General features: G+C 42.7%; 1 protein-coding gene across 3 annotated transcripts in view; it reads right to left on the reverse strand.

Annotated features, from left to right (window-relative positions):
• Positions 1–2,422: 2,422 nt before the first annotated feature.
• The window catches only part of YWHAG (tyrosine 3-monooxygenase/tryptophan 5-monooxygenase activation protein gamma), a 32,644-nt gene continuing 19,962 nt past the window's right edge, over positions 2,423–15,104 (reverse strand). For all 3 annotated transcript variants that reach the window (XM_039508290.1, XM_039508289.1, XM_039508288.1), the window contains one exon: positions 2,423–5,860. In XM_039508290.1, coding sequence (XP_039364224.1) covers positions 5,204–5,860 — 657 coding nt within the window. In that variant the 3' untranslated portion in view covers positions 2,423–5,203. The remainder of the gene's footprint in view (positions 5,861–15,104) is intronic.

Genomic DNA, 15,104 nt, shown 5'->3' on the forward strand with positions numbered 1-15,104 from the left:
AAAGGATGCAGGAAGAGGCACAAAGCTGGTTGTTGGCTTTGGACAGTCACGGACAGAGAGAGAGTAACCAACCTACAGAAGACTCAAGGCCTCTCCCCCCCCCACCCCATTCCATTTTGGAAGGATCAGTAGCTACGGTGGGACTTCATGGTGGCCCCAGTGGCTAGCAAGCCTATGCCAGCATAGCCTTCTGGTGTAGATGCAACATATGCTGACGGAAGGAGAGTTTCTGCTACCATAGTACCACCACCTCTCCAAATTAGGTTAACTAGGCCAGATGCTCTCTGCTGGTGGCTTAGCTGCATCTACCCAGGAGGCTTTGCCAGCATAGCTATAGCACCTGGGTTGAGAGACTTTTTCCATACTCCTAGGCCACACTGCTATCCTGGCAAAATGTGGACCAGACCTGGACACCTGAACCACCCACAACCTTCCCCAATCTCCCTACCCCTGCCAATTCTTGGATTGGGACCAGCATGCACAGATTGACAGTGGGGCTAGACTCCTCGCACACTAGTAGTAGGTTTCAAACCCAATTCTTGAAACAATTCCTTCCCCCATGAATAACCCTACACTCTCAATCCTGGTCTTGTGTATGGTCAAGCTATGTGAAGCAGGGGGTTGGTGCTTAAGTCACCATGGAAACAGATGGCTCTATACAAAAGTGTTTGAACAGTTAACCAGTACTTCAGCAGTCAGCTAAGACTCTGAAAACAAGTTAGCTCCGGGCCCTTCGGGCCCTTCGGCTCTAGCCTACATCTAAGTGACATGGCACTTTTCTACACTGAAGTTGTCAAATGAAATGAACATTCATAGGACAGGGGAAGCCTGTTTAGAAACCCAAATTCCAAGGTGCGGAAAGGTCCTTTCATGGATTGAGAATTGGTTAAAGGACAGGGAACAAAGGGTAGGAATTAATGGTAAATTCTCAGAATGGAGAGGGGTAACTAGTGGTGTTCCAAGGGTCAGTCCTAGGACCAATCCTATTCAATTTATTCATAAATGATCTGGAGAAAGGGGGCAGATTGTGAAGAACTTCAAAAAGAGATCTCACAAAACTAAGTGATTGGGCAACAAAATGGCAAATGAAATTTAATGTGGATAAATGTAAAGTAATGCACATTGGAAAAAATAACCCCAACTATACATACAACATGATGGGGGCTAATTTAGCTACAACGAGTCAGGAAAAAGATCTTGGAGTTATCGTGGATAGTTCTCTGAAGATGTCCACGCAGTGTGCAGAGGCGGTCAAAAAAGCAAACAGGATGTTAGGAATCATTAAAAAGGGGATAGAGAATAAGACTGAGAATATATTATTGCCCTTATATAAATCTATGGTACGCCCACATCTCGAATACTGTGTACAGATGTGGTCTCCTCACCTCAAAAAAGATATTCTAGCACTAGAAAAGGTTCAGAAAAGAGCAACTAAAATGATTAGGGGTTTAGAGAGGGTCCCATATGAGGAAAGATTAAAGAGGCTAGGACTCTTCAGTTTGGAAAAGAGAAGACGGGGGGGACATGATAGAGGTATATAAAATCATGAGTGATGTTGAGAAAGTGGATAAGGAAAAGTTATTTACTTATTCCCATAATACAAGAACTAGGGGTCACCAAATGAAATTAATAGGCAGCAGGTTTAAAACAAATAAAAGGAAGTTCTTCTTCACGCAGCGCACAGTCAACTTGTGGAACTCCTTACCTGAGGAGGTTGTGAAGGCTAGGACTATAACAATGTTTAAAAGGGGACTGGATAAATTCATGGTGGCTAAGTCCATAAATGGCTATTAGCCAGGATGGGTAAGAATGGTGTCTCTAGCCTCTGTTCGTCAGAGGATGGAGATGGATGGCAGGAGAGAGATCACTTGATCATTGCCTGTTAGGTTCACTCCCTCAGGGGCACCTGGCATTGGCCACTGTCGGTAGACAGATACTGGGCTAGATGGACCTTTGGTCTGACCCAGTGTGGCCGTTCTTATGTTAAGTGAAGTGTCTGAACTACTCAACTAACACCTTGCTGAACAATGTACCCAGTCTTTCTTCCACCCCCTCCCCCAGAACAGGTGCATTAGGAACTGAAACCTGTCAGGCCATTGTCAGACGATTAAACGGCCAAGGTGACAGTAAATACCCAGTAGTAAAGTTTCCCCAGTAGACACAAGGTGAGTGAGGAAATATTTTAATTGGACCAACTTTGTTATACAGAGCTGTGTACGCTTGCAAGCTTCTCCTTCAGCAACAGAAGTTGGTTCAATAAAAGATTCTTTCACCCACTTTTCCTGCTAGTATCCTGGGACCAAGACAGCTACAACACTGCAAATTCCCCAGTCCACAGTTTAAAAAGATCAACTGGGCAGTGAAGTTCCCATCCCAGCGGAGCCAAAGAACAAAATAAATTCAAACACATAATGCAATACAATTAAGTAGCACTGACATCAGATCTGTAAGTTTATTTGCTCAATGTACGACGGCTACATAATGACTCACATTCATGATATTCCATCACTGAGGAAAACTGCTAAGAATGGTCCGTGAGTGAAATAATTCCTTACAGAAACACGGAGTTGGAAAAATAATCACTGATTAGACCTTAAAAATAGTTCACTGCATAACATGACAAAAAGCACAAACAAAGGCTCATTCAAAGAACATAGTAATTGCTCTCCTACACTGTAATAGTTATAATTTCACCATGACATACACCAGACATTAAGATTAAGCTAACACTGGTGTTTCTTTTGCTTTTCCTTTTTTAAAACAAAATCATATATAATTGCATGTCACTATAGCAACATCCATAACAGATCAGTTTGTTACGATAACTATTTGGTAGAGCAAACTTTACCCCCAAAAGAAAAAAATAAATTAAAAAAAACTTTAAAAAATTTTTGAAGACTAGTTTGTCATAGGAATACATAACATCTACAGTATAAGTTAATAAATTTCAAGCTACTGTATAGAAATACGACACTAGCATGCACAATATTGTATCAATAGAGTAATGGAGCAGTAATCATTTCACTGGAGAGACAGTATCATAGGCAAGTGCATTTCTTAAAAAAATGAAAGAAACCATTCAAGCTGCTTAAAAATCAAGTCCCCGTCCCTATCCCCACTCCATTTTTTAGCCCTCGTGTGATCTTTCCTGCATAATTTTCTAAAGCAGCAAGAGCAAAAGCTGAAATAAAAAATAGGTTTTGTAATTCCAGTAAATCACTTCCAAATTATACAGGTAGGGACAACACTGCTCACTGGACACGAAGTTAAGAAGCCTAAATAAATCTTCCAGTCCATGGCATTTACTGTAGGTTTCTGTCAGTTACCTAAGCTGCAAGCCTCTTCCTATTGATCTTTCCAGTAGGGATCATTAATCAGGCTATTTTAAGTTTACAGAGTTGGGCTTCATTTGAAGTCACTGTGTAAACTTTGTGATGTTGCATATAGCACATTCATTTAAAATATATGTGCACATGGTCATTTCTACTGAGCATATCTTTGCATGATTTCCATTGTAAATTCCCTTTAAAAGTTTTGACGATATAATTGCAAACTCACTCTTGGTTATGAATTTTAGCTACATTTCGGTCATTCCTCTTAACTCACTTTCTTAAAGATGACTTGTTATCTTTGCTGTCACATCAAGGAAAAAAAGCTCCTTAAGTCCAACGGAGCCAGACTCTGTATCCAACCGTACAATAAAGCTGATTGTACTGTATATGCAACACCAAGATGCTCTGTTTACAGACTGACTACCAAATGGAATAGTGAAAGCCTGTTTGAATATGACATTAATGAGCGCAGTTTCTTCTACTGCGTAGTTTTAGTTAAAAATCTACGAAGTTCAGCAATCTGCGAAATCAGAAGGAAATGGCAGTGAACTTCCAACAATCGTGTAAAAAAAATCTTTACTCGGATGGGGGTAAATATTACCTGGTAAGCTTTATTTTCTCCCAGCCAAATCAAACAGATCTGGAAAACGGATATTTTCGAAGAGAACTAATTTACAGGGCTCCCGAGAGTTGACAGAAATGTTTATGATGGTAGCTCTTCCTTTGTGGGTTTCTCTACCAAATGAGCTTCTAAGCTCCTGAGGTTTCACTCATTATACCACAAGCTTCCCCAGGAGAATGAACACCGAGCTGCCATGAAGACAAAACAAGGAGTCTGGGCGCTACAGAGATCTGCTGACAAACCTCATGGTAGAGTGGGAGAAAGTCAGGGGAAAGTGAAATGGCAGTGTAATCCCTGAGGAAGGAGCTGTGGCACCTTAAATCAGGATGGTCTTTGAAATACCAAACAGTACATGACATACAGACCTGAATTCTTTTTATCTAATGGTGTTTTAGTTTAACGTTTCCCCCCTTTCTAATTAAGTTCTTAATCCTTTTGCTGTGGACTCAGTTTAAACAGCCGCTTGCCAAGCATCTGTTAATTTGCTGATCAAAACTAGAGCAGCTTTGATGTTCCTCAGGCAGTCTTCTGGCCTTGGGAGACAAAGGATAGCCAAGCCAGTCCACAGGGGACTGGATAAGGATGGCAAGCCAAGAGAGTTAGCAAAAGAAAGTGTACAATCAATGGCTTGATGTCACATATGGCTGTAATGTAGAAATACTGTAAACTGTAATTTAGTGTTAATACTGTAAGCTACCCTAATAAACATCTTAACAAAAAGTTAAATGGCCTAAATCCTGGGGCTTTAGAAGCCCTGCAATGTAAGTTGTTTCAGTTTGGGATTGTAAGCTACGCCATGACAGGCACAGCGCACCCTGGGGATGCACTGCTACGTGGTAAACATACGGCACTTGAACTGAAGAGACACATGCACATAAACCTTACTGGAACCACAGAACTTCATTTTTTAAAGTGAGGGCCATCTCATTCAAGTTATTTCATCTTTAAACCCTTTTATTTCTAGCAATAAAGTTAAATTAAAGACAGCTCCACTTGTATTATTAATCTACAGAACAGTCCATATGCCAGTGTGAGGCTGCCATTCCATACCCAGCACAGCCAGCCTGACTTTCCACTAGTGGTGTTTTGGCAAAAATGTCAAAGAGGCAATCAAGACAGGTCGTGGGGGCCTCCCTGGGAAGGTTACCCTTCCCTTCCCCTCCCCCACCCCGACCCCCCCCCACTCGTGGGAAAAAAATAAAGACTGCAGTAGTAGCATCAGCGTGCGGCTGCCAGTCCATTTGGGGGTCTAATTGTTGCCTTCTCCACCGTCGTCATCTTGCTGATCGCTTGTCCAGAGCGTTAGGTTGTCACGAAGGAGCTGCATGATGAGCGTTGAGTCTTTGTAGGAGTCCTCGTTGAGGGTGTCCAGCTCAGCAATGGCATCATCAAAAGCCGTCTTGGCCAGGTGGCATGCCTGCTCAGGCGCATTCTGGATCTCATAGTAGAAAACTGAGTAGTTAAGTGCCAGACCAAGCCTAATGGGATGAGTTGGTTGCATGTGCTCCTTGCTGATCTCATGGGCTTCGCTATAGGCTTTCTCCGAAGACTCCACCACAGTTGCCCTCTTCTCTCCTGTGGCCACCTCAGCTAGGTAACGATAATAGTCCCCTTTCATCTTCAGGTAAAAGACCTTACTCTCATACTGTGTCTCGCTGCAGTTCTTGATCAGATAGTTGTCTAGCAGGCTCAGCACATCTTGGCATACAGCTTCCAACTCCTTCTCTATTTTCTCACGGTAGGCCCGTACCATTTCTATCTTCTTTTCATTACCATCAGCAGACGTCTTCTGCTCAATGCTACTAATTACTCGCCAGGAAGAGCGCCGTGCCCCCACTACATTCTTATAGGCTACAGACAACAGGTTCCTTTCTTCATTGGACAGTGGCTCGTTCAGCTCTGTGACCTGCATTGAGAAGGGAGAGAGAGGAAAGAGGGTTGGATTAAATTACACTATCATTTCCCATCCCATCGCTACCTCATACATTCTGCTGTTCTCACCTGCTACCTCTAGAAGAGTGACCTGAACAAGGTGCTAGTTGATAAGATTCCAGTTCATTTTATTTCTGATATCAGAAGTAAAAACCCTGCTCCGTCTGTGGGATGTAAGGGGAAAGGCATTGCAAATTCTGCAAGCTTTCACACGCAGCTGGGAAACAACTTATGTACCATCAACCTGGATACTAGAGGCTGTGCTGCTTTACCCAAAAGTTATGTCAAAATTTAATCACTTTTCAGCATCATTTTTCCAGTTATGAAAAGATGGTGCTTAAGTTATGCCTTGATAGACGCCAACTGGGTGGATGTCAGGCCTCAATAAGAAGCAGAAGAGGTGAAAGTAAGAGCTATAGCAAAATGTGAAGAGATGCTTGTACTCCTAAGACAGTGAATAAACTAGCTGAATGAGATGAATTAAAGCTATAAAATTAGCTTAATGAATGTTTAGTTTCAGTTTTCTGAGAGGCTGGTTGTCTTCTTTTGAGATGTCCAGAGACTTCGGCAAACTGAGTTTAGACAGATTTCTTCAAGACATCCATTACATCTTTGATCTGTGACCAGTTAAAAGCTCACATGGTAGCAGTATGCTATCTTTTTCCTACACAGAAGATTCTCCACTGGTTGTATCGAGAGTTTAGGTGTACAACCCTCTCCGCATCAGGATACACACACCACTAAGATTATTTGCCATAGCCATCCCATTGCTATGGGGAATAGTAAAGAAATGTGGAACTATTTTGCTACAAGACTGCCAGTTTACATCCAGCCAAAATTACACTCTTCAATCATTAGCAAATCAATCTTATGGCTGGTGTCATATCTGAGCCTGACACCTTATTCCAGTGCCAATGGAACAGTGCCCACTTCATCAAATCTATTGCACTGTCACTAGTTACCAACCTTAAGAGTTTCAGCAGTGAGGAAAGTGCTTGAATGGTTACAGAAACTACCTCCTACTTACAGGCAACACATCCAGGTTAACACAAGAATGTTCATGCTACAGTTACCTGTGTTGTCTGTTCTGCTGAACAGTCTCCATGGCTGCAGGTATGGCACCTTTTACTAGCTTAGTAAATGTTAGTACTTGTGAATGTAACTGCTTTGGGTGGTTGTGGCAGTTCGGCTGATCCCTGTAGCAGTTCTCAGCACGGCTAGTCAATAAGCACCCATATTTCAATCTATGTAGCTACTTGAAGCAGTTGCTGGCAGACGTGGAGAATGAACATGATTTACACCATTAAGTCAAGGTTATGTGTGCCCAGTCAACTCCACTTGATCAAGGGAGATGTGATCTATTTCAGCAAACAGAACAGTGTTCATTCTTACTGAATCAATATGCAGGGGAAAGCCATGTAAAAATGCTGTAATTATCAAAAATCCTATTAGTAAATCCAAACCACCTTCCTCCTGCTGCTCCCCAAACCAAGCAGTTCATACAGAAATTCTAAGCATCCAAATAATGTCTGCCTTCAACACCACTCCAAAAAGTCAGACTGAGGCCACCTTAACACCCAAAGTTTCATTTCAGAGACCATAAACACCACAAGTTATATAGTGATTGTACTAACTCCAGCCTTTCTAGCCACGTAGGTCACAAACAACTTGCAAATTATTATTACTGTAGCACTAGCAGCCCCAACCACAGACTAGGACCCCATTGTGCTAGGCACTGTACAAACACAGGAGACAATCTCTGCCCCAAACACCGTTCAATCTAAGTGATTCCCAATTAGCCAAAATTAGTACATTAAGGGCAATTAAAGGCACTTCTACTATAAGCTCAGAGCGCTGCAGCTGTATATGTCCCTATCTTCAAGCCTTTTTTCAACCAGGTAGTGTAGTTATAGCACTTAATATCCCCACACTCACTTTTGCCTTTTGCTTGTATCTGACACATACATTACAGGAGAGTATGTAACTGGCCTTCACGCATCTCTGATCACATATACTAACTTCTCCAAATACAAGACAGCTGCAGGCTTTCTAAAGCCCAGTCCGCAACCCAAATAAAATGCCGTAGAGTAGGTTAGAAAGGAACAAGAATGGCATCTTTGTAGAGCAGAGTTAAGGTTGTTTGGATGCATTTCCCTACTCACAGGTGCTCGTTTCTTCATTATTTTGTAACTTCTCTGATTTTCTAGTTTGTATTTTATAATCAATGTGCTGTTAGGTGGTTTATACACCTTTAAATGACAGATGTACTCTCAGCCTTACCACTGCCTATTGCTTTAAGGGTCACATTGCTGGTGTGTTACAACTAATTAGAATGGAAAGTACTCCCAGGACCCACAATTCAAGGAGTATGTTCAGGAAGGGTTCAGAGAAGAGCCACACAAATGATTGAAGGATTAGAAAACATGCCCTATAGGGACAGGCTCATAGCATTCAACATACTTAGTTTAACAAAAAAAGGTTACGGATTTATTTGATTACAGTATCTTAATGGAGAACAAATATTTAATAAAGGGCTCTTCAATCTAGCAGAGAAAGGTCTAACATGATCCAATGGCTGAAGCTAGATAAAGTTAGCCTGGAAATAAGCTTTTTTCCCTCCCCCAGTGAGGGTAATTAACGAGTGGAACAATTTACCAAGGATTGGGGTGGGCTAGATTCTCCATCACTGACAATTTTTAAATCTAGATTGATTTTTTTCCTGTAAGATCTGCTGTAGGAATTATTTTGGGGAAGTTCTTGGCCTGGGTTATAGAGGAGGGTCAGAATACCTCATCACCAGGGTCTCTTCTGGCCTTGGAATCTATGAATAAGATTCAAGACACTTACTTTAGGGCTGGACAGAAGAGACATGTCTGGACAGAAGAGACATGCACTCCTTGTAATTTAACACGTCTCACTAGAGTAGGGTGAGAGCTGGCTAACAAATCACACAGATCATGTTCCAAATCCTTTTCCAAGAGATTTTTCTTTTGTTTCATTAATCAGAACTTAGGCAGTCTTAACTCCCTCACTTAAACAACTGAAATCATGAAATCCCTGAGGGTACATCTACATGACAGTGCGGCATAGCTGGGGCTATGCCACTGTAGTGTAGATGTTTCCTACACCGACGGAAGGGGATTTTCCATCAATGTAGGTAATCCACTTTCCAAGAGGCAGTGAGTAAGTCAATAGAAGAATCCTTCTGTTGACCTGGCCACATCTACACCAGAGGTTAGGTTGACCAAACTATGGTGCTCAGGGTGTAAAATTTTTCATGGTCTTGAGCAACGTAGTTTGGTCAACCTATGTTTTAGGTGTAGACCACGTCTGAGAAGAGGAGGCAATGACTAAACTGGGGAAGTTTATAATAGCAGGATAATATCTCCTCCCCCTCCCTGCCCCATTCTCTAATGAAAGGGCCTTCAGCTGAAAGTTTGTGCTATAGCCTTATGATCCAAAGGACGGGAATTTGAGTTGGCCCATTTTAAAAATACAGTGTTAACCAGGACTGTATTAGCACTGGCTTATAGGCATTTGGTCAGTATTCACATCTCACTGTCGAGGTTCGTGACAAATCAACACTTTCATGGTATGTGGGGATCTAATAAATGCGTGTCTAAGTTTTGCACAGTTAAATTATTTTGGGCTCCAACAGAAGTTAATCACTATAAGCTTAACTGAGCTTCCACTGAAGTTAAAGAATCTTGTTGTGATTTTAGCTTCCCTGATAGTTTTAGAAAGAGGTTTCAAGCACAGGACTAATTTCTCTTTGTCTTTTGCATTTTTACTGTTATGCAACAAGGCTGGCTCCCTTTGCTGCTCCTGTATATGGCATTTTCAGAGTAAGGAAGGAATGAAACCAGGGATCAGGGCTTTGCAGTCAAGTAACAGAAATGCCACTGGTACCTAAGCTTATTCACAACATCCCCGCCATGGAAAACGCAATATTTTGCTTCGTTTAATTTCTAGCTCTGTATGTACTTGATGTGTTAGAGGTATAAATCTGCAGTAAACAGCAAATATCAAACCCTACACATGACAGGTCAGACAGCAGAGATGCCAACTTCTGATCTGGAAGGAGAAATGTACCCCTTTGCCCAGTGGGAGTTATTGAGATCACTCATTCTATATATAAAAAAAGATTTTTCTCCTTACTCTTTCCTAGAAATTGAATGCCTTTCCTATGGGGTAAGAGGTCATCTGCAAGAAGAAAAAAGTGGGGTTGTGCTCTTTTGCCTCTGCATTAGAGCTGATGAGAATATGGAGATTGTGAAAATGTTTCTATTTATCAAGTTTTCCCACAATCAGCTGCACTCTTTGATACATAAAGGTCTGATTTAGACTACGACTACACTAGAGACCTTACAGCGTCACAGCTGTAAGATCTCATGTAGCCACGCTATACTGACGGGAGAGAGCTCTCCCACAAACATACCACTGTGCATGCTATCACTTCTATTGCTCAGGCGGGTGTTTTTTCACACACCGAGCAATGCAAGTTTTGCTGTCATAAGTGGTCATGTAGATATGACTTTAGTTTCTGCTTGATGAAGTCATTCTACCCTGAAAACCAAGTCTTAAATTTCTACAGGACTATCTACACAGATTTTCACCACAGTAACTAGTTGAACTTCAGCTACATCAAAAAGATATAAATGTCCACACAGATCTACTCCAAAACAAAAGGTGCAAACAGCACCAAAATAACACTTTCAACTCTGTATAGGCCAGCCCAGTGACTGGGGAGCTAGTGAAACAGCATAGGAGTCACACAAGCAAGAGCTGAGAAATCAAGAGGCAATTTGTAGTCAGGCTGCTAAAGAGTTTGGTTTTGTTAACGCCTATTTAACTTAAGTCATCAATATTGCAGATAAATGCAGTCTATTGTGGGAAAGAGGTTAAAATCTTTAACAAATGCTCCAAGACCGAATATATTATATTTACCTTTTGGGCTCTCTTTATATTCCATGAAGGAGCATGAGAAGACAAGCCTTATTTTTAGAGTCCACTGCTGGCCACCTTTAAGAATTTCTTGATATCAGCATCAGGCACAGTAATTTATAAGTGACACTTACTAGTAGCACTGAAATAATTCCTGCTCCCAAGATGCAAAGAGCCAACTTCTAAAAACATTTCTCACCAAAGCACAGTTTGTTTGTACAAGATGGAAGCATTCTAGACCAGGGTAGTTTTAGATTTGGAGGGCTAAAATTTGTTTGATAAAAGAATCTGAATCGTTAAGTGTGCACACAACTTTTGTATGCAGTGTTGTTGTACCTGTGTTGGTGACAGGATACTAGAGACATAAGGTGGGTGAAGTAATATCTTTTATTGGATATGCAACTCTTGACAAGCACAAGTCTGAACACTAAGGCAGGGGTGGCCAATCTGAGCCTGAGAAGGAGCCAGAATTTACCAATGTACATTGCCAAAGAGCCACAGTAATACATCAGTAGCCCCCCCCGTCATGCCCCCCACCCACTGGCAGCCCCACCTATCAGCACCGCCCCATCTCCCGATCAGCTGTTTTGTGGCGTGCAGGAGGAGCGATGGCACAGGAGGCTCAGGAGAGGGGGTGGGAAGGGCTGGAGTGGGGGCAGGGCCTATGGCAGAGCCAGAGGTTGAACAGTGAGCACCCCCTGGCACATTGGAAAGTTGGTGCCTGTAGCTCCAGCCCCAAAGTTGGTGCCTATACAAGGAGCTGCATATTAACTTCTGAAGAGACGCACGTGGCTCCAGAGCCACAGGTTGGCCACCCCTGCACTAAGGGCTTGCCTGCACTGGCACTTTCAGCGCTGCATCTTTCTCCCTCGGAGGTGTGAAAAAACTCCTCCCTGAGCTCTGCAAGTTTCAGCGCTATCAGGGGCCAGTGTAGACAGTGCACCAGGCCTGGGCGCCCCGCTCCCAGCACTGGTAGCTACTTCCCCCGTGGAGGTGGGCTTTTTAGAGCTCTCTCCCAGCGCTATGCCGTGACTACACACGCCATAGCGCTAGGAGGCCTCTGGCAGGCTTGAGGGGCCTCAAGTGTCACATCAGTTACCAGCTCAGATGTGGGGTGAAGCTCCTAACAAAGAGGCAGTCCTATGAGGTCAGCTTTCCAGCTCTCCAAAAGATTAAGTCCTCCAAGAAGCCATCATATAAAGTATCAAGTAAACTACTTCTAAACCTTGTGCCATTTTGACATGGGGCCAGTCTGAAACATAAGTCACAGGTAATTTTGTTAGACTTTGTTGGCTCTGCTCTCTCGTAACATTCACTGAATGAAAGAACATTCATTCTTCCCCTGATCAGGGGGCTGCCGATATAAACCTTCTGAAGTGTTTGTAGTCTTAGGACTTGAGATTGATCTCCTTACAGAGTCCACTGTGTGGTCCTCCACTCAGTTTTACCTGCCTGTTCTATGGAATTCTAGGTTTAATGCTTTCCTACTCCTCTGCAACCTAAAATACTCTTCCTATAGTTCATAGCCAAGAATTCCAGTCCCCCACTGATTTGTCGTTGCACCACGTTTCAGTATTGCTTATGTCAAGGTTCTCTTCCATAGCATTCCAGTTTTGTTTTTGCTTCTAAACTTCTTGTCAATGAACAAGAAGTTTATCTATTTCCAGTGTAAAGTGTTTTGGGTGAGAAAGCTGGAGCCAGCTTTCTACACGGACCAATAAGTGGCTTTGCAGTATACTTAAATTCATTTCTTCTGAGCAATAAGGTATCAAGAATACAGGCAAGATGTGGAGCCAGTGATGTGGAAAACCTAAATGGACCTTATAGGGTTTTTCTTATGCTTATGAAGCAGCTTAATACATTCTTCACTGTGGTCATTGGTAATTAAAACCTATTTTTTAATATCCCTGGGTCAAGCAGCAAGTTCACAGTATTCTACAGGCCTTTTCTTCTAGATCTCCCAGTAACTAAGAAAGATCTATACAGTTGCCAGACAAAGCACTCTCACAAATTATGCTGATAAAAACTTGGGTCTCTTATTAACCCAGCTGTTCTCAACCAGGGGTACACATACCCCTCGGGATGCGCAAAGGTCATCCAGGAGGTACTCAACGCATCTAAATCAGTGTTTCTCAACCTGGAGATGGCAATCCCCAGGGAGGGCCACAGGACAGGCTTGGGGGGTCACAAATGAGGACTAGCATTAGGGGGTAGCAAGCATGGCAATTACTAGGGGGGGCCCATGTCAGAGGGCCCCGCAATGCTAAGTTATATGCTTCAGCCCCAAGCCCCACTGCTCAGGCTTCAGACAAGGCTCACAAGTGAAAAACAGAGTCAAGTATCACACCGAAATGTAAGTACAATATTTATATTCCAATCTATTTTATAATTATCTGGTAAAAACAAGAAAGGAAGCAATTTCTCTAACAATGTGCTGTGACACTTTTGTACTTATGTCTGATTTTATAAGCAAGTAGTTTTTAAGTAAGGTGGAACTTGGGGTATGCAAGACAAAGCAGATTTCTGAAAGGGGTACAGTAGTCCAGAAAGGTTGAGAACCACTGTATTAACCCCTTAATGCCAAGTTCAGAGTTCCCATCTTTAGCACTTGATGTGAAGTTACATCAGTTCTTATAACCTGGCATTTTACCTCTTAGTTTCAGAACTCTGGTCTGATGGAGTTTTTAAAGACATACACCAACTTGAAGTTTAGCCAGTTTCAAGACACTTGTTAGGAGTTTCAGGTGCTGCATCTGCTCAAGCCCCATGCCAAGTTCTCTTTAAAAATGTTTCTTCCCTGTTGCTGTATGGGACTTCTACATAATCAAGGGAAACTGACCATAGAGAGCACTAGCAAATGGCCCAAAATAAAAACTTAAAACGCTGAAAGAACAGAATCTATTCTCAGTATGTTTATACTTTATGCATTTTTAGCCCTCTTGCTCCAGGTAACTATCCTGTTACCAAAAAACTTCTGTTAGCTCATGCAATCAGATGTGGAGAGCCATTTGACTTGAAACATGACAAGCTGGACATCACAATACCAACAAACTGGAAGAATAGGTGGTCTTTGCACATATATATTTTAAATACATATAGTGGGCAGATTTGTATTTTACCCTCCATCCCTTTCACAATCTTGTATCATGGAGTCTAAAAACCTTCCTCCAATAAGAATTTGCCAAGGTATTTAAACCTGCTGAATTTTTCACATGATCTAGATTTTTGGTTCATAGATTCATAGAACATTAGGGTTGGAAGAGCCCTCAGGAGGTCATCTAGTCCAACCCCCTGCTCAAAGCAGGACCAACACCAACTAAATCATCCCAGCCAGGGCTGTGTCAAGCCGGGCCTTAAAAACCTCTAAGGAAGGAGATTCCACCACCTCCCTAGGGAACCCATTCCCGTGCTTCACCATCCTCCTAGTGAAATAGCGTTTCCTGATATCCAACCTGGACCTCCCCCACTGCAACTTGAGACCACTGTGCCTTGTTCTGTCACCTGCCATCACTGAGAACTGCCTAGCTCCATCCTCTCTGAAACCACCCCTTAAGGTAGTTGAAGGCTGCTATCAAATCCCCCTCACTCTTCTCTTCTGCAGCCTAAACAAGCCCAGTTCCCTCAGCCTCTCCTCATAAGTCATGTGCCCCAGCCCCCTGATCATTTTCATTGCCCTCTGCTGGACTCTCTCCAATTTGTCCACATCCTTTCTGTAATGGGAGGCCCAAAACTGGACGCAGTACTCCAGATGTGGCCTCACCAGTGCCGAATAGAGGGGAATAATCACTTCCCTCGATCTGCTGGCAACGCTCCTACTAATGAAGCCCAAAATGCCGTTAGTCTTCCTGGCAACAAGGGCAAACTGTTGACTCATATACAGCTTCTGGTCCACTGTAATCCCCAGGTCCTTTTCTGCAGAACTGCCACTTAGCTAGTCAGTCCGCAGCCTGTAGCGGTGCATGAGATTCTTCCGTCTTAAGTGTAAGATCCCGCACTTGTCATTGTTGTACCTCAGATTTCTTTTGGCCCAATCCTCCAATTTGTCTAGGTCATTGTGGAGTATCTGGCACCAGCCACAGTCTGAAGACAGGATGCTGATCTAGATGGACCATTGATCTGGCCCATATGATTGTTCTTACGCATTCTCGTATTGACCTAGCTATGTTTGCATCGGGGGTTAGGTCAGCATAGCTATGGTGCTCAGGGATGTGGATTTTTTACACCATAGCTATGCTGACGTACACTTTCAGTGTAGACCAGGCCTAAACTGGAGG

The sequence above is a fragment of the Mauremys reevesii genome, linkage group 20 (genome assembly GCF_016161935.1).
Source record: "Mauremys reevesii isolate NIE-2019 linkage group 20, ASM1616193v1, whole genome shotgun sequence".
Lineage (NCBI taxonomy): Eukaryota > Metazoa > Chordata > Testudines > Geoemydidae > Mauremys > Mauremys reevesii.